At 35.7% G+C, this 23,523-nt stretch overlaps 1 protein-coding gene across 4 annotated transcripts; it reads left to right on the top strand.

The window, feature by feature from the left end:
* Positions 1 to 639: 639 nt before the first annotated feature.
* On the top strand, positions 640 to 22,323 carry LOC140758859 (pre-mRNA-splicing factor ATP-dependent RNA helicase DEAH7-like). Of its 4 annotated transcripts, none has more exons than XM_073095229.1 (17): positions 640 to 796; positions 1,390 to 1,522; positions 2,683 to 2,892; positions 3,375 to 3,436; positions 3,580 to 3,748; positions 3,836 to 4,012; positions 4,133 to 4,263; positions 4,362 to 4,459; positions 4,897 to 4,999; positions 6,600 to 6,777; positions 10,898 to 11,127; positions 11,229 to 11,408; positions 12,767 to 12,838; positions 12,919 to 13,095; positions 13,525 to 13,586; positions 20,130 to 20,282; positions 20,389 to 22,323. In XM_073095229.1, the coding sequence occupies exons 1-17, from the start codon at positions 794 to 796 to the stop codon at positions 21,986 to 21,988; spliced, it is 3,738 nt and encodes a 1,245-aa protein (XP_072951330.1). In that variant the 5' UTR covers positions 640 to 793; the 3' UTR covers positions 21,989 to 22,323. The 4 variants fall into 4 exon arrangements, with proteins under 4 accessions (XP_072951330.1, XP_072951329.1, XP_072951328.1 ...); XM_073095228.1 differs by having other exon boundaries at positions 3,574 to 3,748; XM_073095227.1 differs by having other exon boundaries at positions 3,360 to 3,436.
* Positions 22,324 to 23,523: the final 1,200 nt, after the last annotated feature.

The following is a 23,523-nucleotide window of genomic DNA, read 5'->3' as shown; positions in this document are numbered from 1 at the left end:
TAATATAAAATAAAACGTATTACTAGGGGTGAAAACGGATCGGATAGTGCTCAACCCATATCCGGATCCGTATTTTTAGTTAGGATACAGATATTAGACGGATAGCAAAATTTAAAACCATATCCTAACTAAATGGATACGGATAATTTTTGGATAAAGGATCGGATTTTAAATAGATATTGATTGAATTTAAAATAATTATAATATTTTATTTAAATATAATTAACACAAAATTATTAAGAGTTTTTCAACAAAAAATTTCTTTGTACGTCAAATATATAAAATTAGAGAAATTAATCTCTATAAATAATAATAACGTATTATTAGTAATAATATTAATATTTACTATTTAAATAAGCAAACTAAAAACTATAAATCATTATCCGTACTCGAATCCGAATCCGAATCTGAGTCGGATAAATTTTTTTTATCCGAATCCGATCCGAGTTGGATTAAATTTTTTTATCCGAATCCGATCCGAGTCGGATAGCGGCTCGGGTCGGAGTTAATCCAACCAGTTTTCACCCGGTATTACTCATATTATATATATATATATAATAATTTTATCTCACTCATGATTAAGCTTGATCGAAATTATTTTTGAGTATATTTTGAAAGATTGAGCTTTCGAGCCGAGCTAATCGAACGGGCTTGATTATTTCGGCAGCCCTATCACCGACCTACCCAAATGGCCAAATCCCTCTAACCTAAATCCCAATTCAACGATTCCCATTCTCCTTCTCGACCGGCGGTGATCTCTCTCCTCTTGGCGACGGTGGGCTCTCTCTTCTCGATGGTTAGTGGTCTCTCTCCCCCTCTCTCTCTCTCAGCCTCTCTCGTTCTCTTTCGTTCTCCGCTTCATTCACCGGCCTCCGGCCACCGCGGCTTTTCTCTCTCTACACCGATCCCACTTTCCTCTCTCTTCCTCTCTTCTGTGCCACCCGCCCTCCACAACCGCTGCCACATCACCTTCGTCTTATCGTTCCCTCCCTCCTCTGGCAGACCGCCACCTACTACCTTCTCACGTTCTCTCTCTGCCAGTCTCCACCACCTCCAACCTCTGCACGAGGCATCACATCGGAGAGTGTTAGTGTAATTATGTGAATTTTGTTAGTGTAATATTTGTGTTATAGTGTAACTTACTGTGATTTGATTATTTGAATTAATGTAAATGCGTAATCGTTTGTGAAACAGTGTAATTCGATTGTGATCATGTTTTGTTTACTACATCTACACATATATTAGTTTGAACTAAGTTTGGTTTTTTGGGAGGATTTTTCTTGAATTGTTTGCAAATAATCATCACGGAGAAATCATGTATTTGTATTCTTAATGTTGCTTAAATTTTTGCCCCTCTAAAATATAATCTCCTTTGTATCGTTGATGTAGGGAGATGGAAAGATTATGGACTTGAATGCAACGATGACAACCTTGGAGCCTGAGTCCAGCATTTCTGGGGGTCTTTGTATTCCTGACAGGGAGAAAATACTATATAGACCTCCTGAGGGGAAATCTGTTTTAGGTATGCTTTTGTAATCCTTGTTATCCCGTTGTTTTTGTTGTTTTTTTTCCTCTACTATATCTTTTCATTAGAGCGCGCGAAGAATTAGTTATATAAATAGTCTGTATTTAGTCAACCCCGATCTCCAAAAATACCAAACCTATATGGTCAACATTGGATACAGTAAAATATACTCAATTTTATAAAATACTAACATGTAAGAAATGAAAAGGAAACACATTAAATAAACAAAAAAATAAAATAAGAACACTGCTGAAGGCCTACTTTAATTTTTTTTTGGGGACATTGTAATATAATGAAAGTCATGCAGGTGCTACAAGTGTTCTGATCTGAGAAATGCGTACTTGATTATGAATTAGTGGATAATGAAAATAGAGAACTGCAAAGATCCATGTATAGAATTTGATCCCTTTTTTTCAGTAGCTAGGCATCTACAATTTGTGTCAATACTCAATCTAGTCTTTATGTGGTCTGGCTATGCCTAGGCCCTATGCTGGTGTGGATTATGCGGGTAATAGAGAGACTGCTCCAGTGTAACCTTATGTGGCGCATGCACAACTTTCTATAGCACTGGTGAATCATAGCTAGACAGCAGTTTAGACAATGGAGATGTAATGGCTAGCTAGGAAATGCAAGATTGTGGCAACCTTCTTATATATATTTTGTTATGGCTGATGTTTCATGCATCCACATGATCTTTGTAGAGTTATCAATATGATCCAAATAAGTTAAAGAATTTTCTCTTTTCATTTTCCCTCTTTTATGTGTTTGATTTTGTCTTATTTGTGCACCAACATGTGAATATACTTATTGTGAACCATGTATGCACCAACATGCTGGTGTAGCAGTATTAGTTATTAGGTACTTACAAGCATTTGACTAGTTTTTGTGGGATTAATGTCTTTTTTCTGATAATAACTCTTCTACTATTCTACATGGTTTGCAAAGTTGCATACAGCTTTCTCTAATGTAGTTCTTGGTATTTCTTCTTTTACCCTATACAGAGATTAACTATATGTATATCGTTATGTTGTACTCTGTTCAGTCAGTTTTTGTCTTGTGTACATCCATGCAACATGAGGTGACCACACTTACAGAATAAACATGCTTCATGGATGGCAATTGTTAGTCTCCTAACTCTTTTTAGTGATCTAAAACAGGTCTGGATGTTCTTGCAAGCAAGAAAAGAGCGCTGGAAGGTGATGTTGGGTTTAAAGCTCCATCTCAAAGAACAATTTCATCTGTTACTTCCATAGATGAAGAAGAGAAGTCTGCTTCCTTCATTGAAAATGATAGTGACAGTTTACCTCAAAGTGAACGTGCTTCTCGCCGTTACCGAGGAAGTATTGTTGAGGAGCAATTACATTCAGGTAATTAGTCTTTATTTATGGTGTACATGATACTTTCCCTCACTCTGATGAACTATTTATGAAGTTTTTGATTAATCATTGTTGCTTTACTAGTGTACAAGTTAAGACTTATAAAGTTTCAAACTACTATTGTTTTAAAGATAACCAGCAGTATTACAACTATCAGTACCAGTATATAATTTTTCTAAAGATCGTTCCTTCTGTGGCCACATTCCTTTCTTTATTTGTGCTAAAGCAAGAGAGAAATTAAGAGCAATTTAATGCTTTATAAAGTCGAACTTATAAATAGGGTAGCAGCAGAGAGTGTATAACAAATATACCAGCTCATGTTGCTGGACTCTCTCCTTTTCCAGTTTTTAGTAGAAACCATACTCAAGTCAGGAAGGAATTCAAGAGCTCAAGAATTGTGTTTATTGTTGTCTTTTTTGTTCATTGCGATACTAAAATAAATCCATTTTATATTTCAGAATCTACTTTAACAGGTGATGATGAACGGAGCTACACTTCTCGTACACGGCGAGTGAACGGTTCCCCACGGCGAGAGGTAGGTTACCGTTTTACTATGCTGTCAGAATTTGCAGTATGATTGGGTCAGAATGAGCTATTTAAAGGTTTTTTTTTTTTTTTCTAATTTCAGTAGTTTCATCGTGCAACATATTATGTTTTTCTTGTGTTTTGAAGTCCCAGACCCCCAGAAGTTCGTTGAGCTTTCGATCTTATAGTTCAGATAAGTATGAGTGGGATAGAAAACAAGGACATCATAGTGACAAAGGATCTCGTGAGCGCGAGAGGTCAACATCCATAGACTATGCAAGTAAGCGCAGTCGACATGAGCACGTCTCAAGAAGAACACCAGGTGAATTTTGCTGTTACATCATGATTGTAAAACTAGCTTTTCCTTTTTCTTAGTCTGATGAAAGTATGCTTATATCTTGATCTTCAGCCAGATCTGACTGGGATGATGGTCGATGGGAATGGGAAGATACCCCACGTCGAGATTCTTGGGACAGCCGCGCGTCACGTAGGCATCATCCTTCACCATCTCCTATGCTGGCGGCGGCATCGCCTGATGCACGCTTGGTTTCTCCATGGCTGGGTGGTCATACACCTCGTTCTGCAGGTAAGAAGGTGGTCTGTTTGCCAAAAGCTAATATTTTCTTTTATGATTTTTTTCTTGAAGATAATCAACATTCTAAACGATAGATTGAGAGTATAAAAACTAATACACATTTGTCTACAGTTTCCCCTTGGGACAATGTTTCTCCTTCTCCTGCTCCAATTCGTGCCACTGGCTCTTCAAAAGGAGCTCCACATTCACGCTTAGGAGGAAGATACCATCAGCTAAGCTTTTCAACTTCAACAAGTTCTAAGGTATTGTGGCATTAAGTTTCACTTTTAAACCTAATATGGAGGAAGGACTTTCTCCTTCTAAAAGGTGTTTTAAGTTTAATAACTACTGCCTTTTATAGGATACTGAAGATGAAAGGAGCTCTTTAACTACGGATAAAACTTATGAGGTTACCGAGGAAATGCTGCAGGAAATGGACTATAATGCTGATCGTGCATGGTATCTCATTTTCTAGTTTTTAATATTTTAAATTACTTTAAAACAAAATGTGTCTGATATATCTATCACTGAATCAAGCTATTCCATATGCATTTATGATGTTTTGTTCGAAGTCTCTTTTGTGTTGCATAAATATTAGAACTCTATGCTATATTCTATTGGCTTATTCTGAATCCTCTCAAAGAGAACTGATTGTTTTATTGAAAACAATGGGCCACTTGTTTGACAATGAAATGAAACATAACTTGGAGTTACCATGATTTGCTATATACCATAGTTTCTGTATCTGTTTTGGTAATGAAAAATTGAAAATCTGATTCAGAGATTAGAGTTTTGATAATCTGTGATTTACCAAGTTCTACTTTCAGCTTTAGGGTTTAATTCTCTTATAAATGTTGGGGAAAAATATTTCATGTTACTTTGTGATTATTATGTAGGTATGATAGGGAAGAGCACACCACAATGTTTGATGGTGATAACTCATATTTTGGTGATGAGTCATCTTATCAAAAGAAAGAGACAGAAATAGCAAAGAAGCTGGTAATTATTCTTCTTTTCCTCCTTTCTATTATCTCTCTACCTGATTATCTATTGGTCAATGTGGCTTACTAGCTGGCTAGATTTTCTTGTTGTTCTACTATTTCTTGTAGCAACCTAGGTTGCTTCATACATGATTGACTGTGCCAAATTGAGTCTTTAATGTGACATAAGGTTTGTAATTATACATATATAAACACACACATATATACACTTGATTTCAGGATGTTCTTGCAAAAGGGTGACAACATACGTTAAAATTGGTTAGGAGGGCACATATACGTGCATGTCATTTCAACATGCAAAATATTGCAGTCTTAGAGTGGTCACTATCATCTCACTGAACAGCCCAAAATTGTTTTTAATTCAGTAACTATTGCAGGTGATCATGCTGTAGGTCACACATGCCTTAAAATTGGTTAGCATATATACACATTATGCCAACAAGCAAAATATTGCAGTCTTAGAAACCTTTTCTGACATGATCAGTGTCATCTTACTGAACAGGTCAGACTTGTTTCTAAATCAGTAACTATTGCAAGTGGTCATGCTGTAGGTCACACTTTTGAATTCATAAAACCAATATACACAAAATAAGTAAAAGTTCCTAATAAGGTATATGGAAGATAAATATTTGCAACTACGCGAGGCTCTATATTTTATGTTCTGTATGACAGTCGAAGAAAAATTTTAGGATGCATCAGGCATGTGCTGTTGTGCTGGTCTTTTTTTTGTGGGAGGACTGCACATGCGTGGCATCTATTATGGTTCACAAACTGCTTTTGTTGGTGGAATAGTGTCAGTGATATTAATTTATTGGTTTTTTGAGCCTCCTGAGGTATTGGGAGTTTTCATCTATTGCCTATAAAGCACTGGCCTGTGTACTGGTTGATATGCTTTGTGCATCTCTTGCTGACCTTTTTTATGCTCACTGAGCTGCATTTCTAGCATTCTGAAAGAAGAGGGCCTTACAGTTGTCCTGTTGTTGCCAAATGTTGGTTCACCCCTATCTATGGTGTTTGCCATGTCAATATTTAATGACTCAGTCGGTACAATTCAGTATTTGAACAGAAAATCTGTCATGTGAAATGTCGAATACCTCTGACATCAACAGTATTTATTTCTTGCTTGGTGAACACATTTCAAATTCTATTATTAATGTAACAATGCTAGTCTAGAAAGAACTTGCACAAGTATTGATGGGACATTGCTGGATTGGACAGTAAATCTATGATACCAAATTTCTTCAGTAGCACATTAATGTCCTATGACTTAACTTTGAAATTTAATGACCTGAGAATTTTTATCATGTTCATCAAGAAAAATTGCCATTCACTGCAAAATGCTTATTTTAGTATATATTTTTAATAGATATAGCTAGATAATATCAGCTTACTTGGCAACATTGCGATGTGGATAACACATTTAAAGACATCATCGTAAGAATATATTCTCTGAATTTCAATGTACATTTGTGGCAGGTGGAGTTTGGATGTAAATTTGGTTCTTATATATGTCTTACATAGTAAAGTTGATGATATGTCTAATCCTTTGGATCTTTGGAGTTATGAAAACATTTCTGATGTATCGTTGTTGATTGCAGACACGCAAGGATGGTACTCTAATGACCCTTGCACAGAGCAAGAAGTTATCACAGTTGACTGCTGATAATGCGCAATGGGAAGACCGGCAGTTGTTGAGATCTGGAGCTGTAAGAGGAACTGAGGTCCAGACAGAATTTGAAGATGAGGATGAGCGGAAAGTAATTCTTCTTGTTCATGGTATGTTGGTATTTTTATCCCTCTTTAATCATTCATATGGCTTTCATATGAGATACAAACTTTATATTCCATAGCATGTCACAACTTTTATCAGTGGAATATGCATAGTTGTTAAGTGTGTCGAAAGAAGAACAATAATTCTGATGACAAAATCCTGGGAATTTGTTTGGTTATAGTTATTTATGTTTTTCTTTCCTTCTGAAATATAATGAGTAGGTTGTGGCCTTGTAGGATTGAAAGTATATTGATTTCTATTTTCAATATTCCATGACTTGACAAGTACTTAAACTGGATCTTGTGGAAGTTTCAAAAAGTTCAGTTCTAATGATGATATTTAGTCTTTTCCTGTCTTAGTAAATTAGTTTTCTTAGCTCAATAGGCACATGGTTTGTGTATATATTATAACAATGCTGCATGCTAGTGGCGATTAAGGAATTGTACCAAAGATCGTAAAATGACAAGTTACACTGGTTCTTCTGAAAACTAACTTTTCACCTTTCGGTAGTTAGTTGAAAAGAATAATGAAAGCAAGTAGGGGTGGTCATAAACAGAACCTTTGCTATTTTATCAGATGTATTTTACTATTTTATCAAATCTTAATTGTTGGGGCCAGTTTCATCATTCAATTTTTTATAGAATGGAAGGTCATGGCTGTTAAGAGTGTCCAGGCTACCTAGTTCAGGTTGAGTCATTGGAGGCCAGCTTCTTTTCATCTCCCTATGGCTTTCCTTGTCAGGTATAGATGGTGGAATAACTTTTTTCCATTTGTAGAGATCCTATCAAATAGAGACGTGGTGTTCTATTGGTGTACTGCTGTCAGACTTGATATATGTACATTACTCTTGCCATTAACTTTTTCACCAAAAGTCAACTCTATACTCGTTAAATCGTCGGTGAACAAGATTAATGTACTACTGAGAATGAGCTATTTTGTATTAATGTACTACTGAAAATGTAAAAGAGATGGAAAAAGAATCTTTGTTATCCATTAGAAAAGGACTGTAGAGTAGCATCTTCTTTTTGCTGTGCGTGTGTGCTTTGACTACTTGAAATGATTTCTCATCCTTTCTTGTAGCAAAGGGAATTCTCACTTGATTAGCTGTATCATATATTGTTGCTATATTCTTTTTCTGGAAATGCAAACAGTCTATATATAAAGATTTGATCTAACCAGACATTTTATGTTGTATTTTGTTTGACTGTAAATCATTTTTAATCAAGTGCTATGGGTTTTAAACTTTTAGTTGTGACCTTAACTGTTTGTAGTACAAGGATGAATTAAGTATCTCGTCAATAATCTAAGTGCATCAAACTATTTATGGAAACTTAAATTTTGGTATTCAGGTTTCTGTTTAAACATGACTCTGTACTGTATTGTATAGTGTTTAAACGGGATCGTGCATGTTGTATTCTGTTTGAACTTTCCATATAGAGTTCTGTTTGGACCTAGGCTTCAGATACTTACATGAGCCCCTTTTGTTCTTCATCTTCCAATCTTTCGCACCATCTATTGGATATTTAGATGTCTAGTTAGATGTTGTTAATTGTGCTAATGGAAGCAACAAACTGTCCCTAAATTGCATTTAATTGGAACTTGCAACAAGCTTGGTTTTGGTGTTAGTGGTTTGCACACAAACTGGAACTCGTCCGATTGTATGTGTAGAACTTAGAAGATAGACAAATAAGAGATCTTGGAGTGATTCTCAATTGGGCTTGGCATTTGTAGTATATTCTCTTCAAGTGTCAATCTTTGTGTCACTCCCATCACATTGGGATTTGGGGACATCAATAGACAATATAAAAAGGAACATTGACTGGTTAAACTTGGAAGGAGCTTGTTGTAAATTTGTAATCAGATTAGTAGGGATGAAACATTCAACGAACTGAAAGTTGTTTGAGTAAGAGTATCTGAACACATTCTTATAAAAGATGAAATGTATGGATTTGAATCCTGATTTGATGATTAAAACATAATAGGTTCGGCTTTCATATTGTACTGTCGTTTCTCTTCCTGTGAAGATCTGCTGGTTGATGATTCATATATATTGATTATCAAGGTTTTACACTTTTACCAATACCTAATATTTTGTGGTGTGATGGGGAGCTTGGTGGAAAGTATCAGTCTTGCTGTTTTAAGGACCATGTTTAATATCCTGATAAGAGCTACAATGTAAGAGGAGTAGAGGGCTGATGAAAAAGATAATGTGGTCTTGAATCAAGTTTTGATGATAGAGAGTCAAAAACGTGATCAAGTAGGCTTTGACTTGCATATTTTAATGTCATTTGTCTTGCTTTTAAGTAGATATAGGTTTATACACATATATCGCAGGTCCCATGATTTTGCTAAAGGCAAATAATCCTATGTGGTGGGAGTTCAGTGGAGAACTTGATCTTAAGCACTTGTGCTGCCACAATCTATGGCAATATGAATATCCATATGATCCTAATAAAGGTTGAGTTGCTAGTTGTCAGTTAAGCTTGATCTCCTAATGATCTTTGATGGGAAGTTCGTTGAGATTTTGTAATCTGAAGCTTGGGCAAGTGCTGTTTGGTAAAGTGGAAATGCAATACCTAGTGGTTTGTTTATGATACATCCTATTAGTGATACAATATCTAAATTACTTGAAAATAATATCTTATTGCATAGGGGGCTGACCAATGTGGGGTCTAGGACAATGTGTACACAGTTTTGTCTTCATTATCATATAGATAGTTTTGATGATTTAAATTGTTGACCTCTTGGATACAAGGGGCACGATGTACTATTACACTAGTAATGTGATGCAAACCAATTTGGGGATACTCGATTTTGATACCAAATTGATACGACTAGTGATGGAGGCTTGGTGTAGAGTGGAGATGATGATGGAGTGAAAGCTGAGTAGTTGATGGAGGTGGTTTGATAAAAGATAGCAATAGTGGCTTGCGGATGCGATAAATAGTTGAAGGCTATGATTGACTTACAGTTCTAATAAAAGAAAAAATGAGAACCGTATGAGAGTAAAGATGGCTAAAGACAAGGACAGATGAAGGGGGAGAAATTAGAGATGAAAGAGAACGCTAATGCCAAGAGAAATAGAAGAAACAATAGTTTTTTCAATAATTTAAAGTATGCTTAAGATACAAATAATAAGGTTCTATTTATTGAAATAGAATGAAGAATCCTAAAAACTTATAAGAAACAAACTATTGAGCTTATCTAAACAGTTCATAAATCTCCCTTGGACTGGATCATCATTTTGCTCCAGATAGAGTTTTAATTTGGAGAATGTCCGAATAGGAAAACCGTAGATCATGGTGTCATCAATCTAATCCATCTGGTTTCATATTTTTGGTTGTTGTATAAATATTTGCTGATTATTTTCTTGGAACTGCTCAGATTGTAAATTCCTATAATTCAGGGGCTTAGACTAATCTTTGTCTCAGACTCAAATCAGACTTAATCGTATTAGAAGCCCTCTATATATTTGAATTATGCTTTAGCAAATTAAGTTAATATGGTTGCATTAGTACCTTGACATATCGCAATATAGTCTCCATCACCTCCTTCCACTGTTGATTTATTGGTAAATAAAATCAGCAGCAGCTTATATGACTATGTCCATTTTTGATTCCCATGGACCAGACAGTACCTATACTGTTATGGAAAGAGCCTATCTTTTTGGTAACTTGAATAAAAGAAAACTGGAAATCCAGTATTGTTTGGTATCTGACTTAGAGAGACTTGTGCAACATTTAAATTTCCTGACTGGCTTATTATGCTAAGCAGTTGCATGATGAGAATCTAAATGCGCTCTAGGACGTCTAGTTGCTTTGGTAGTATTTATTTGTTTGTCTTCTAGCATTATTATCTAGAATTTGTTTTGGTCATGAATTAATCATAGTTTGACACAGAATGAACCTTCTAGGCATGATATATTTACTTCCAATATTATTGTCTTGTAGATACAAAGCCTCCTTCCTAGACGGAAGGGTTGTATAGATGTCTTTGGTAGTATTTATTTGTTTGTCTTCTAGCATTGTTATCTAGGATTTGTTTTGGTCATGGACTAATCATAGTTTGTCACAGAATGAACCTTCTAGGCATGATATATTTACTTCCAATATTATTGTATTGCAGATACAAAGCCTCCTTTTCTAGATGGACGGGTTGTATATACAAAGCAAGCGGAACCTGTAATGCCACTAAAAGATCCCACATCAGATATGGCTATAATATCACGCAAGGGTTCTGCTTTGGTTAGGGAAATTCATGAAAAGCAAAGCATGAATAAGTCACGTCAACGCTTTTGGGAGCTTGCGGGATCAAAACTTGGTGATATTTTGGGCGTCGAGAAGACGGCCGAACAGGTACACATAGCGTCATAATTGCTGAAAATTTTATGAAGCAATAATGTTCGCTAAAGTTCACATTTGAACTGATGTTCTTTTTTACACTTCAAAATTATCAGGTTGATGCAGATACGGCAGTAGTAGGTGAAGAGGGTGAAGTTGATTTTAAAGAGGAAGCAAAATTTGCACAACATATGAAAGTCAAAGGTGAAGCAGTCAGTGAGTTTGCCAAGTCAAAATCTCTTGCACAGCAAAGGCAATATCTCCCAATATACTCTGTGCGTGAGGAATTGTTGCAGGTTGGCACTTAGAGACTTGTCTTACACTCATAATACCTTTTGACTTTTATTCTCTTGGCTGTTCTCTGTATACATTTTTTTTTCGTGTGCTTTTATTTTGTATATTGGGTATTATCTCTCAATATATTATTTGAGGAATTGTTGCAGGTTAGCATTTCCCTTAGAGACTTGCCTTACATGCATAACACTTCTGAGTTTTATTCTCTTTATATTTTCGATATCTTTCTTGAAGATGCGGATGGATATTTTATGATGCATCTGTTGAGTGCTTCTATTGGTAAAGCTATAAAAGATGATTAACTGAGAAAACTTTTGTGAAGAATAGGAAATGAATTTGCCAATCCATTGATCTGCTTCTTGTGTCAAACTATGAGAACTCCATAAAAGAAATGCTGAAATTTGCTATTGCTGATTCAACAATTGATGTATTACACTTAGGAACTTTTGGCTTTTCATTTTTATACATGTATAATATATTAATCAGTAGATTTGTTGGCTTCCCAAGAAACATGACAAATTTTACAATTTTTGTATTATTTGATAAGAAGACATATTATCAACAGTGGAGTCAATAAACTATAGAGGTTTGTGAACTTCATTGAGAATATTGACCAACAACAAAAAATCCATCTCGATCCAAATCTTGGTAAAAATTATTCTTCGTAACCATAATAAGTCTATATAGAACCCCAGCTTATGTTGTGAGAGTTACACTGATTTCCTGCAATTTAGCTTGCTGGGTTACAAAATCCACTCCCGGCAAAATGAATGACCTGTTCTCTTGACCCACTTAAGTGGTGGTGGCTGCCAATGGATGATGCCTAGCAATAGAGGGTGTATGAGCAACGATATACAATTGAAATATCAATAGGTTGGATTTCAAGACTTTACCCAAAGGTTGCCAACCTTTCGGGAAGAAACCTTTATGTTATTAAACAGAGCATCGTTCCTATGCTTCCAGATCTGCTAGTGTAGGACTTCAAGAGGAGCACGAAATAGTGTCATGCGCTCACTCGAAAGACCACCATCCTCCTCATCCCCCCAAAAATTTAAAACCGAACTTGGCATTTTTTCCATGAAATCTGTGTTTATACTATATGTTATTTTTGTACTTTTTTTATCCTTTTCCATCTATGATTCTTGCAAACTGTACTCTTCATGTTGCTTAAAATGAAAGACTCGATTCAAGTTAATAATTAAGCTCTTTTTTGTGCAGAATATTAGATAGTAGTGTTGTTGAGTTGGATTCTATATTTGTCATCTCATTGGCCTATTGTAGTTTTTGTGCTTGTTTATCAGAATGCAAGTGCTTGGTTGCAACTTTTAGCCTAACTTCAGGTGCTCATACTATTATCTAGGTGGTACGTGAAAATCAGGTAATTGTTGTTGTTGGTGAAACGGGTTCTGGGAAGACAACCCAACTAACACAGGTCAGTAATTTTCTACTATCTAATTATGATTTATTGATTATCCTGTATTTATTTTGTACTGAGTTTTAGAGTTTTAACAGTATCTACATGAAGATGGATATACATATAGTGGCCTTGTCGGTTGTACACAACCACGACGTGTGGCAGCTATGAGTGTTGCTAAACGTGTCAGCGAGGAGATGGAGACAGAGTTAGGTGATAAAGTTGGGTATGCTATTCGATTTGAGGATGTTACTGGTCCAAATACTATTATAAAGGTGATTATTCATCTCAGATTTTTGTAACTTGTAGATTGTAATTTTGTCTTGTGACTTGCATATTCTACATATGTCTGCACTTTATGGTCTACTTCCACTTGCTTCAGGTAGGAAGAATGATCACAATGGTTTCAAACAGTTTGCATGAATATCTTACTAGACAGATTAGAGCTATTTCCTTCATAGAGTTTCAAGAAACATAAAAAAGCTGAAGATAATTATTATTATATAGAGGGATTTCATGTTTACTAAAGCTTGCGTTTCCATGGTTAATTGTAATATTATAATTGATGTATTAATAGCCTTATTCAGTAGCTTCTTATTGCTAAGCTCTTCTACATATAAGCTTGGTTTTGGCAATGTGAAATTTTAACATACTTTACAAGCGTTCCTGATGTATCTTTTGACTATGCCTCCAATTTTCTCTAGTATATGACAGATGGAGTGCTTTTACGTGAAACACTGAAGGATGCTGATCTTGATAAATACCGGTATGCTATTCTTTCTTTTCTTACTTCTGAAAGGCTGAAACAACACAAAGTCAAGTATTTTATGCAGTTATGGCAGTAATGTTGTCAATTAAGTTGAACAGACAGTGATATCTTATCTTCTTTATATCTACTTGATCAGCTTATTGTCCCATTCCTGCTGTTTTTCTCTAATGGGTTGTTTTTACAGTTTGATCTCGTGGTCTGTTTATGTATATACTAGTCCAGTATGATTAGGATGGGAGTGAAAATTTCAACAACTTACCCCCAAAATTTGGCTCTAAAGAGCCCCACACATTTAGATGAGATTCTAGTAATGTTGGTGAGTTTTTGATGATTTATGCAAAATTTTATGCCTCGATCACATATGGAGTAGGGTTATAGTTGTTACTAAAATTAGGGATCTCTTCTAGGAATAATTGTTGCTATGTTCACTTCTATTTTGAAATAAGGGTATAATCATGGGTCCCAAAATTGGACGGTCTTGAGTCGGATCGGATCAGCCATAATCAATCTCGATCAGACTGGTTTCGGCTGTATTGGCTGAAAACAACAATATCAGCTAAAATTCATATTTTTTAAGATTTATGTCGAATTTAAAATATATCTAACATAGAAGACATTAATTATTGATGTCATCAACTGCTTTCTTTTTAAATTTTTAGTTCTTACTCTCTATCTCTTACACACACTTCCTTCTTACTTCTTTTTCGTCACCGAGTCCATTTGGTAGTCGATTCCAGTGAACTCGGATGAGTTTTTTTTTTCATTTTTTTTCTTTCTCACTCACTTTTTGATTTTCTTTTTCTTACTACTATAATATAACAGTGAAAGGAGATCTCTTTTTTTATGTTTAGCAGTAATAATTATGAATATAAACATTTATCTAATTCAAGTCAAGATTCATTATAGTTTTGAGTTAGTTTTTAAAGTTCATATGTGACTAATATTAATTTCTTATTTTTCTATTATTTTTTATAAATTTTTAGAAAATTTTCTGTATTTTAAATAATATTTAAAATTTTATGTAATTAAAATAGTCTAATTCAATACGAGTGGCGGATACGACCGATACAGATGATACGGTCGATATGTATCGTTTTTTTTAACGATCGATTCCGATCCCGATACCGAGTTTCAGAAACTTGGGTATAATAATTATTTTTAATGTGATATAAAGTGAAGGTAAGAATAAAAAAATAAATAAAATACCATTGATTTGATATAAAGTAGATTGATGGTTTATCTGCAACTATTAATAAAAGAACAAGATCCACTAGATGATTTGCTGACTGCCAAAGATAATCTCAAATGGTAACTTTCTCGTTGATTGGTTTTTCATGTTATTATAACTCAGCTTAGGCAAGGGCTATATCCTTTATTTTGGTAGATTTGAACTTTCTTCAGTAATGAGATTAATATGATGTTGTTTATCTCAGCAAATCTTTATGAAGTTCATCAAGTATTAAAGAACAAAATTCATCAAGGAATGGAATTACCTTGGGTTGTTCTACCTTATTCTCTTATGATCAAAGTCAAGACTTCTTTAATTTGTTGTGACTCATGCTCATGTTATTGACTAAGAGAAAACCTTCATTCACTTGTGTGCAATTGGTACGTGTTTCTCCTTGGGGGTGAGAATAATTTTCACTCCGTATTTGTAAAAAGTAAAGATCTTATCCAAGATTTGATGTTGTATTGCCATGGGCGACCAATAAATATATTGCAAACATCTTTGATGACCACATTAAAGAAATTGGTCGATGGAGAAAGTGATAAGACATTGTTTGGTCACTTTTGTCTTGCCAACACTATTGATCTATCTATAAAATAAGGGTCTGGATGATCTTGAGTGGGTAGATTTAATTTGTCAACCATCACTGTAAGACAGTATTTTCACTGCTACCCTCATCAATAATAACATCACAAACCCGCTGATTGATAATGCATCTTATCTTGCAAATATTATGTAGTTGCTTGGGAGGATCTTGCTTTGGAACATAGAATAGTTTTTGGACAATCAAAGAAACTATTTCATTCTCATATATTTTATGAGCCTCATCATCTTCATATTGCTGTTCGACCAAACCATCATCGGCAGTGAGATTGACTAGTCGTCATTTAGGGCTTTAATTTGAGCAATGTTCTTACTTCTACACATCAATGACTCTTTTTAGGATTTGTGAGGATATATAGGTTCCACCCAATGTTGTTCTCAGTTGGTTTTAGTAGTAATGTTGCTGATTCTGGGAGGTAGTACGTTGAGAGGCATATTTGATTGCACTATTGGGTTTCTCGGTGGACTAGATCGAGTAAATGGATGGAGTGAAATACATACCTGATTTGATGATGGATCCATTGAAGTTATCTTAGAAGAGCATATATTGTAGTGCATAGTCCTCCCACTTGATTGATCTAATTGATCCTTTACCTCTGTAGCCACTGTACTAAATCATTAAGAGTGAAGATAGGTTGAAGCAAAATTCGATCATAAATTATTGGACTAATCCCTTCGATAAATCTCCCTACATGTTGAGCTTCTGTGTCAGATAAATTGTTCTGTGCAGAGTCGATACAATTTGATGATATAGCCACAAATGGAATCTACAATTTTGATACTGTTGGAAAAGCTATGATCGTGGTTGACATGAAAGAAACTGGAACGCAACAATTGGTCCATTCGAGTTCGATATCTGATTTGTAGATTGTTTAATCGCACACAAGTCGTCTATAATACTACCATGCATATGCTCCTCCCTTTAGCTTGTATGCTATCAGTTTAACTTTCTTTTCCTCTTTGATCTCTATGTAATCAAATTGCTCCACCTTTTAATTCTAGTCAAGAAAATCTTTGATATATAATTGGCCATATAAAAGATGAAGGATGTACCGTCATGAGAAAATCCCTATATGTTCTTGCGAATCAAGGTTCCAAAAATCGGTATCGGGATCGGGATCGGCCGTCTGGAAAAACGATACGTATCGGCCGTATCGGCCGCCTGTATTGGATCGGATTATTTTAATTAAATAAAATTCTAAATATTATTTAAAAATGTTTAGAAATTTGTAAAAATTTAGAAAAATTATAAGAAAATAAGAAATAATAATTACTCACATATAAAGCCTAAAAACTAAAAAATTAAAAATCTTTCTTCCTCTCTTTCTTTTTTTCTATCCCTTTAACTATTAGTTTGAAGTATCCATTCTTTCCTACACTCTTTATTTCTTTCTATCTTTCCCTCTCTCCCTCTCTCTCTTCCTTTTTTCCTCTCTCTCTCCCTCTCTTTCTAGCTGCTGCTGACCTGTCCCTTTCTCCCTCTCTCCCTCTCTCTTCCTTTTTCCCTCTCTCTCCCTCTCTCTCTAGCTACTGCTGACCTGTCCCTCTCTCCCTTACTCTCTCTTCCTTTTTTCCTCTCCCTCTCTCTCTCCCTTTCTCTCTCCCTCTCTCTCTCCTTTTCTCTCCCCCTCACTCTCTCTGCCCCTCTCTCTCTAACTGCTGCTGACCTGTTCCTCTCTCCCTCACTCTATCTTCCTTTTTCCCTCTCTCTCTCTCTCTACCTCACTCTCTCTCTCCCTCTCTCTCTTTAGCTGTTGCTGTTAGTAGCAGCTGACAATAGCAGCAGACAGTTGCCTACTGCTGCAGGTGGCTGCCTGTACGGCCGAAACTAGCCAACTGGAAACTATGTTGCGAATCACAATGTGCTCTCCTCGTCCTTCTTGGATTATGCTCAAGAAAGATATCTTCTATTTCCTCATTGCTAGAATTTTCATCATAGGCTGGACGACAAGGGTCTCCTAACCAACTCGTTTCTAAGGAAGGGTTGGTGTTGGCTTTGCTTTTTACTAGTTGTGCAATTGCCCCTTGCAATTCATCCATTGAAGGTTGAAGGTTGAGGAAGTCGGTCATATTCACAACCTAAGTTGTCGCTAATTTCATTAGAAGCCATCGAGTATTATGTGATTTAGGTTGGCACCGACAAGAAGTTTGCTGCGATTCAAGCAATGTTGACCATGACAAGATCTCCCTAAGACATACAGGACTCTAATACCAATTTGGCATAGCTGATGGAGAACTTTTATGATCACCGTTGCAAAATAGAAGAGATGATAGAGGAGAAGAGAATAAGTAAAATAAAACTAACAATCAAATTTATCAAAAATAGTGTGTTTTCAATCATGCACCACCTGTCTTTAAATAGAGAACAATCTTTAAAGCAAATAGATTTGTAAAACTACTAGGAAACCATTCAGGGAAACTAAATAACTGCGAAAGACCCGCAAATTAGAAAAATGATTAGGAATCCTATATAAATTAGGTAGTTTGGTCACTTTTCAACTTGTTTATTGCAGAAAGTATTGTTGGCTTGATGCCAATAAGTCACATTAATTCTAGCATGCATTGTTAATTCTATACATTTTCCTTTTTCTTGGAGTAGTTACTTCAGTTATGATGTTTGGCACTAGGAATCATAGATCACAAAATTGGTCAATTTGGACCCGAAACCAGTTTGGTGGTTGGTTTTGGCTGTATCGGTTGGATCGGCCGATTCGTCTCAACTATATCGGCTGAAACTCGGCAGTATCAGCCAAACAATATATATATTTTTTTTAACATTTGAGTTGAATCTAAAATGTATCTAATGAGGGAGGCATTAGTAATTTGATGTCCTTAACGATCTTCTTTTCAATTTTTTATGGTTTACTTTTTTTATTACATACTCTTTTCTCACTCTCACGCTTCATTGAGTTCATTCACCGGCCGATCTAGTGAGCCCCTTCGGCTACTCCACACTTTAGTGAACTCGGGATGTTTTTTTTTTCTCACTCACTTTTTTAACTCCTTTTTTCTTACTACTTTGTTTTACAGTAGTAACTATGAGTATAAGAATTTGTTAAATTCAATGAAATTTATTATAGTTTTGAGTGAGTTTTTTCTTTAGTTTTTAGGGTTCATATGTGGCTAATTTTTATTTTCTTAATTTGCTATTATTTTTATAAATTTTTAAAAATTTTCATGCATTATAAATAATATTTAGAATTCTACATAATTAAAAATAACCCGATTCAATACAAGTTGCTGATATGACTGATACGGTAGATATGTATCAGTTTTTCTAACAGTCGGTTCTGATCTCGATATCGAGTTTCGAAATCTTGCTAGGAATTTATCCTTGAGTATTAATGCGAACTTATCTTGCTCAAGCAAGTGGCCTCTAAACATTTATTTCTATTACATGCTGACCTATCCTTTTGATCCTTTTGAACTATTGCATGGTAAGTTGTTATAATTTAGCATGAGACCAATGTTTTAAGTATCGGAATCAGGATTTGGATCAGCCGTCCGAAAAAATAATATATATCAACCGTATCGGTAGTATTGACCAAATTGGCTTGTATTTAAGATATCTATCCCATTTTTTATCACTCACACTCTTCCTCTCTCACACAAATAAAAAAAAATTCTTACATTCCCTTCCACTAATTCTCTTATCAAATTCTCTCCTACTAACACTCTTATCAAACTCTCCTCTACTAACTCTCTCTCTTATTAAACTCACTCCCCCACTAACTTTCTCTCTCCTCTCTCTCTCTCTCACTTACGCACACCGACTACCACCTCTCTCTCTCTCTCTCCAACATAGTTTTTTTTAATTTTTCTCCACATCTCTCTCTCCCCTTCTCTTCTTCCCTCTCCCTCTTATTACCTCAACACACAAATTCATTTCCTCCTTCTCTTTCACTCTCTTTCCCTCTCTCTTGCTCCCTCTCTCCCCCCTTCCCTTTCTCTCTCTCTCCCTCTCTCTCTCTCTCTCTACCCCATTCTTTTTTACTCGTACCCGTCTTAGGCAGGATCGGCCAATATGGCTAATCCTGACTCAAAACAGATTGGGTATCGGGATCTGTCGAAACTAGGATCCATGCATGATACTTTGGCATTGAGAACTTTAATGTCTTAGTTTCAACAACATTCTAAAAAAATGTCATAATCATGACTAGAATCATTGTACTCTTTCAATAATACTACCGTTGTAAACTTAACAGGTATATTAAAAAAATGATCCTAAATGGGGGCTGTTAGTCTTAATGATCTAAAAAGAGATGAAAATCATTTTTTCTTGAAGTTAGGAATGATATATAAATTTTAATGTGGAGATTAAAAAAATATTATGATACTTGAATCTTTATCCAGATTCTCCTATAATATGATACTGATTAGCATTACGTAGTTTTGACTTGTTCGAAATGGCTTGTAAAGTGGTATGGTTAACTGGCCTTTGACGATCTTAATTGAATTTGAACTGTGGTTAACTAGATCAACTTTGCAGGCTGAATTTCTGTGGCAATTTGATATCTTGAGTGATATAGTGGCAAATGGGATGTTTGAAAAGCTTTCAATGTCAATAATGTAAATGACTAATATTAATTGTGCTATGACCTATTCGTTATTTTCTATTTTACATAACATTGCTATTATGAGAAATTGCTTTGAACGATAATAAATTCTTAAAGAATTGGGTGTATTTATGGACCTAATCTTTTTTACAGAATTGTTATCATGGATGAAGCACATGAGAGATCATTGAATACCGATGTGTTGTTTGGCATATTGAAGAAGGTAGTTGCCCGGCGACGCGACTTTAAGCTCATTGTGACATCTGCAACTTTAAATGCACAGAAATTCTCCAACTTCTTTGGAAGGTTAGATACGGCTGTTTGCAGAAGAAAGTTCTGGACCCTATTCACGTCCTATCATTTTCTGTAGTATATGTTACTAACTCCTTTTAAATTCTCATTTCTTCTGCAGTGTGCCTATATTTCATATTCCTGGCAGGACATTTCCAGTAAACATCTTGTACAGCAAAACACCTTGTGAAGATTACGTGGAAGCTGCAGTGAAGCAAGCCATGACCATTCACATTACTAGTCCTCCGGGTGATATTCTGATCTTTATGACAGGGCAGGAAGAGATAGAAGCTACGTGCTATGCTCTCGCAGAGCGTATGGAACAACTGATCTCATCTGCTCGTAAGGCAGTCCCAAAGCTCTCTATACTGCCGATCTACTCGCAGTTGCCAGCTGACCTGCAAGCTAAAATTTTCCAGAAAGCTGAAGATGGTGCTCGCAAATGCATTGTGGCAACCAATATTGCTGAGACATCACTCACAGTGGATGGCATCTTTTACGTCATAGACACTGGATATGGTAAGATGAAGGTCTACAATCCAAGGATGGGCATGGATGCTCTCCAAGTGTTTCCAGTCAGCCGAGCAGCTGCAGACCAACGTGCTGGACGGGCAGGAAGAACTGGCCCTGGGACATGTTATAGGCTGTTTACAGAGTCGGCCTACCAAAATGAGATGCTACCCAATCCTGTTCCAGAGATCCAAAGGACCAATCTGGGGAATGTTGTATTGTTACTCAAGTCTCTAAAGGTTGAAAACCTTTTGGATTTTGACTTCATGGACCCACCTCCACAGGAAAACATTCTCAACTCTATGTACCAGCTCTGGGTGCTGGGTGCCTTGAATAATGTTGGTGCCCTCACAGAGATTGGCTGGAAAATGGTGGAGTTCCCGTTGGATCCAACACTTGCCAAGATGTTATTGATGGGGGAACAGCTCGATTGCATCAATGAAGTGCTGACAATTGTCTCTATGCTTTCAGTGCCATCAGTGTTTTTCCGGCCAAAGGATCGAGTAGAGGAGAGTGATGCAGCAAGGGAGAAATTCTTCGTCCCAGAATCGGACCACTTAACACTCCTTAATGTTTACCAGCAATGGAAGGCAAACCAATACCGCGGAGATTGGTGCAATGATCACTTTTTACATGTTAAAGGGCTTCGAAAGGCAAGAGAAGTAAGGTCTCAGCTGTTAGACATACTGAAGTCCTTGAAGATTCCTCTGACTTCATGTGGGATGGAATGGGATGTAGTGCGGAAGGCAATTTGTTCTGCATATTTTCACAATGCTGCTAGGTTGAAAGGTGTTGGTGAGTATGTGAATTGCCGGAACGGGATGCCGTGTCACCTGCATCCCAGCAGTGCCCTCTATGGACTCGGATACACTCCAGACTATGTCGTTTATCACGAGCTTATTCTAACAACCAAGGAGTACATGCAATGTGTCACCGCAGTCGAGCCACATTGGCTTGCGGAATTAGGCCCAATGTTCTTCTCTGTTAAGGATTCGGACACATCTTTGCTTGAACATAAGAAGAAACAAAAAGAAGAAAAGACAGCAATGGAGGAGGAAATGGAGAATCTGAGGAAAGAGCAAGCTGAAGCTGAAAGGATAAGTAGGAAGAGAGAACATGAGAAGAGAGTGAAGCAGCAGCAACAAGTTGTGATGCCAGGTTTGAAGAAGGGATCTACGACGTATCTTAGACCCAAAAAGTTTGGTTTGTAGATAACTTGATTGTCTTTGGTTCCATTGTACAATATAAGATCAGGATGAGAAGATCCATATTAATAGAGTCACAGATGCCATTAACTCTTGTTGCATAAAATATCTGTATCTTTATAATTTTTTGCTCTAATGTGATGCTATATCACATTAGAAGAAGAAACAAACAAGAGGCTATAGAATGGAGAGATGTTCAAGAACAACTGAGAGCTTATAAGAAATTGTACCATAGAATTTAGCTGCCATGACTGTAATATAACTTGAAGAGTTGAAGGAAACACGGGGATGAATTTGATCCAACTGAAGAGTAATCACCATGTAATATGACTTATGCTTTGCATTCCACCTCTCCAGTACGTAGTTGCTACCTGTGTCGCAATTTCTTATTCATATTATGTACAGCTTTTGACCAAAATACTACTATAGTAAAATATTTTTCAAACTATAACACTGTTTAAAATATTTTTCAAAATAGTACGATAGGAATATCATTTTCTTAAAGAGTGACTATTGTTTGGCTAATCAATTAAGTCTTATTTTCAGTAATTAGCGAAAGCAATTAATGAACCGGTCTATAGGAACATGATTCATGAATTGCTTTACTGGATCTGAGAAATTTACTAAACCTATATCCCTATCTGTATCCGAATCTGGGATGGGTAGCAAATATGCACCCATATCGGATCCAATCCGGATGTGGAAGCGGTTGAGTCAGAGTTAATCCGACTCATTTTCACCCCTAATTACATGGTCTATTAGCTTTTAGTAGGGTTAGTTGTATATTATTAGAATCTTGCTCCTATCTATTGATGATGTATATTTTTAATAAGTTTTAGAAGGAGACAGCCTTATAATTTTTGCTAAAAGAAAAGTGCTACATTCAAGTTACCTGTGCGCTACATGACATATTTATCCTTATATTTTAGAGAAAAAAAAAGAGAAACTTTAGGTTACTAAAATACATTAACCTTCTTAGGGGGGATTTTGATTATTTAAGCTTTTTTTTTATTATTTTTTTATCTACGATGATGTCGGAGGATGAGATATTTTTAATTTTTTAAGAGTGTATAACCAAAAAAAAAGGGTATATATAAGAAAGGGCGATAATTTTAGGAAGTCTAAGTGTAATATTTTTTATAAAAAAGTTGGAAGGCACATATATAAATATACTATTAATTTTGAGCGAAAAGCTTAATAGCTGCAAACCTAATCAAATGCGTAAGGAAAAGCTTAATTTTTTACGCGTCATCTACTTTTTTTCAGTTGTGTTGTGTTGGTGTATATTATAGTTCCACCACGTGGGTAATGTCAATAAAATCGGTTGAGTTCGTTAGTTAGTTTTATTTTATTATTTTAAATTTTAAATAAATTAGATAATCTTTATGTAAATTCGATCCGTTAGGATTTTACTTTTGATAAATATGAGCTGATACGATAATAATTATACCGATACCGGCTATGTCATGGACTCAGCGACGGTATTTCACCAAGTAGTGCGTCTTTCTCCTTTTTAGAATGGCTCCGGTGGCTACATTTAT

This window comes from Typha angustifolia, chromosome 4 (assembly GCF_048772165.1).
Source record: "Typha angustifolia cultivar Huaian chromosome 4, ASM4877216v1, whole genome shotgun sequence".
NCBI lineage: Eukaryota > Viridiplantae > Streptophyta > Magnoliopsida > Poales > Typhaceae > Typha > Typha angustifolia.
This window is presented reverse-complemented; position numbering and strand designations above follow the sequence as displayed.

Coding starts and splice junctions, on each gene's coding strand:
- LOC140758859 (XM_073095230.1), top strand. Junction 12,839..12,918: donor AGACAACCCAACTAACACAG/GTCAGTAATTTT, acceptor GAGTTTTAACAG/TATCTACATGAAGATGGATA. Junction 20,283..20,388: donor TTCTCCAACTTCTTTGGAAG/GTTAGATACGGC, acceptor TTTCTTCTGCAG/TGTGCCTATATTTCATATTC.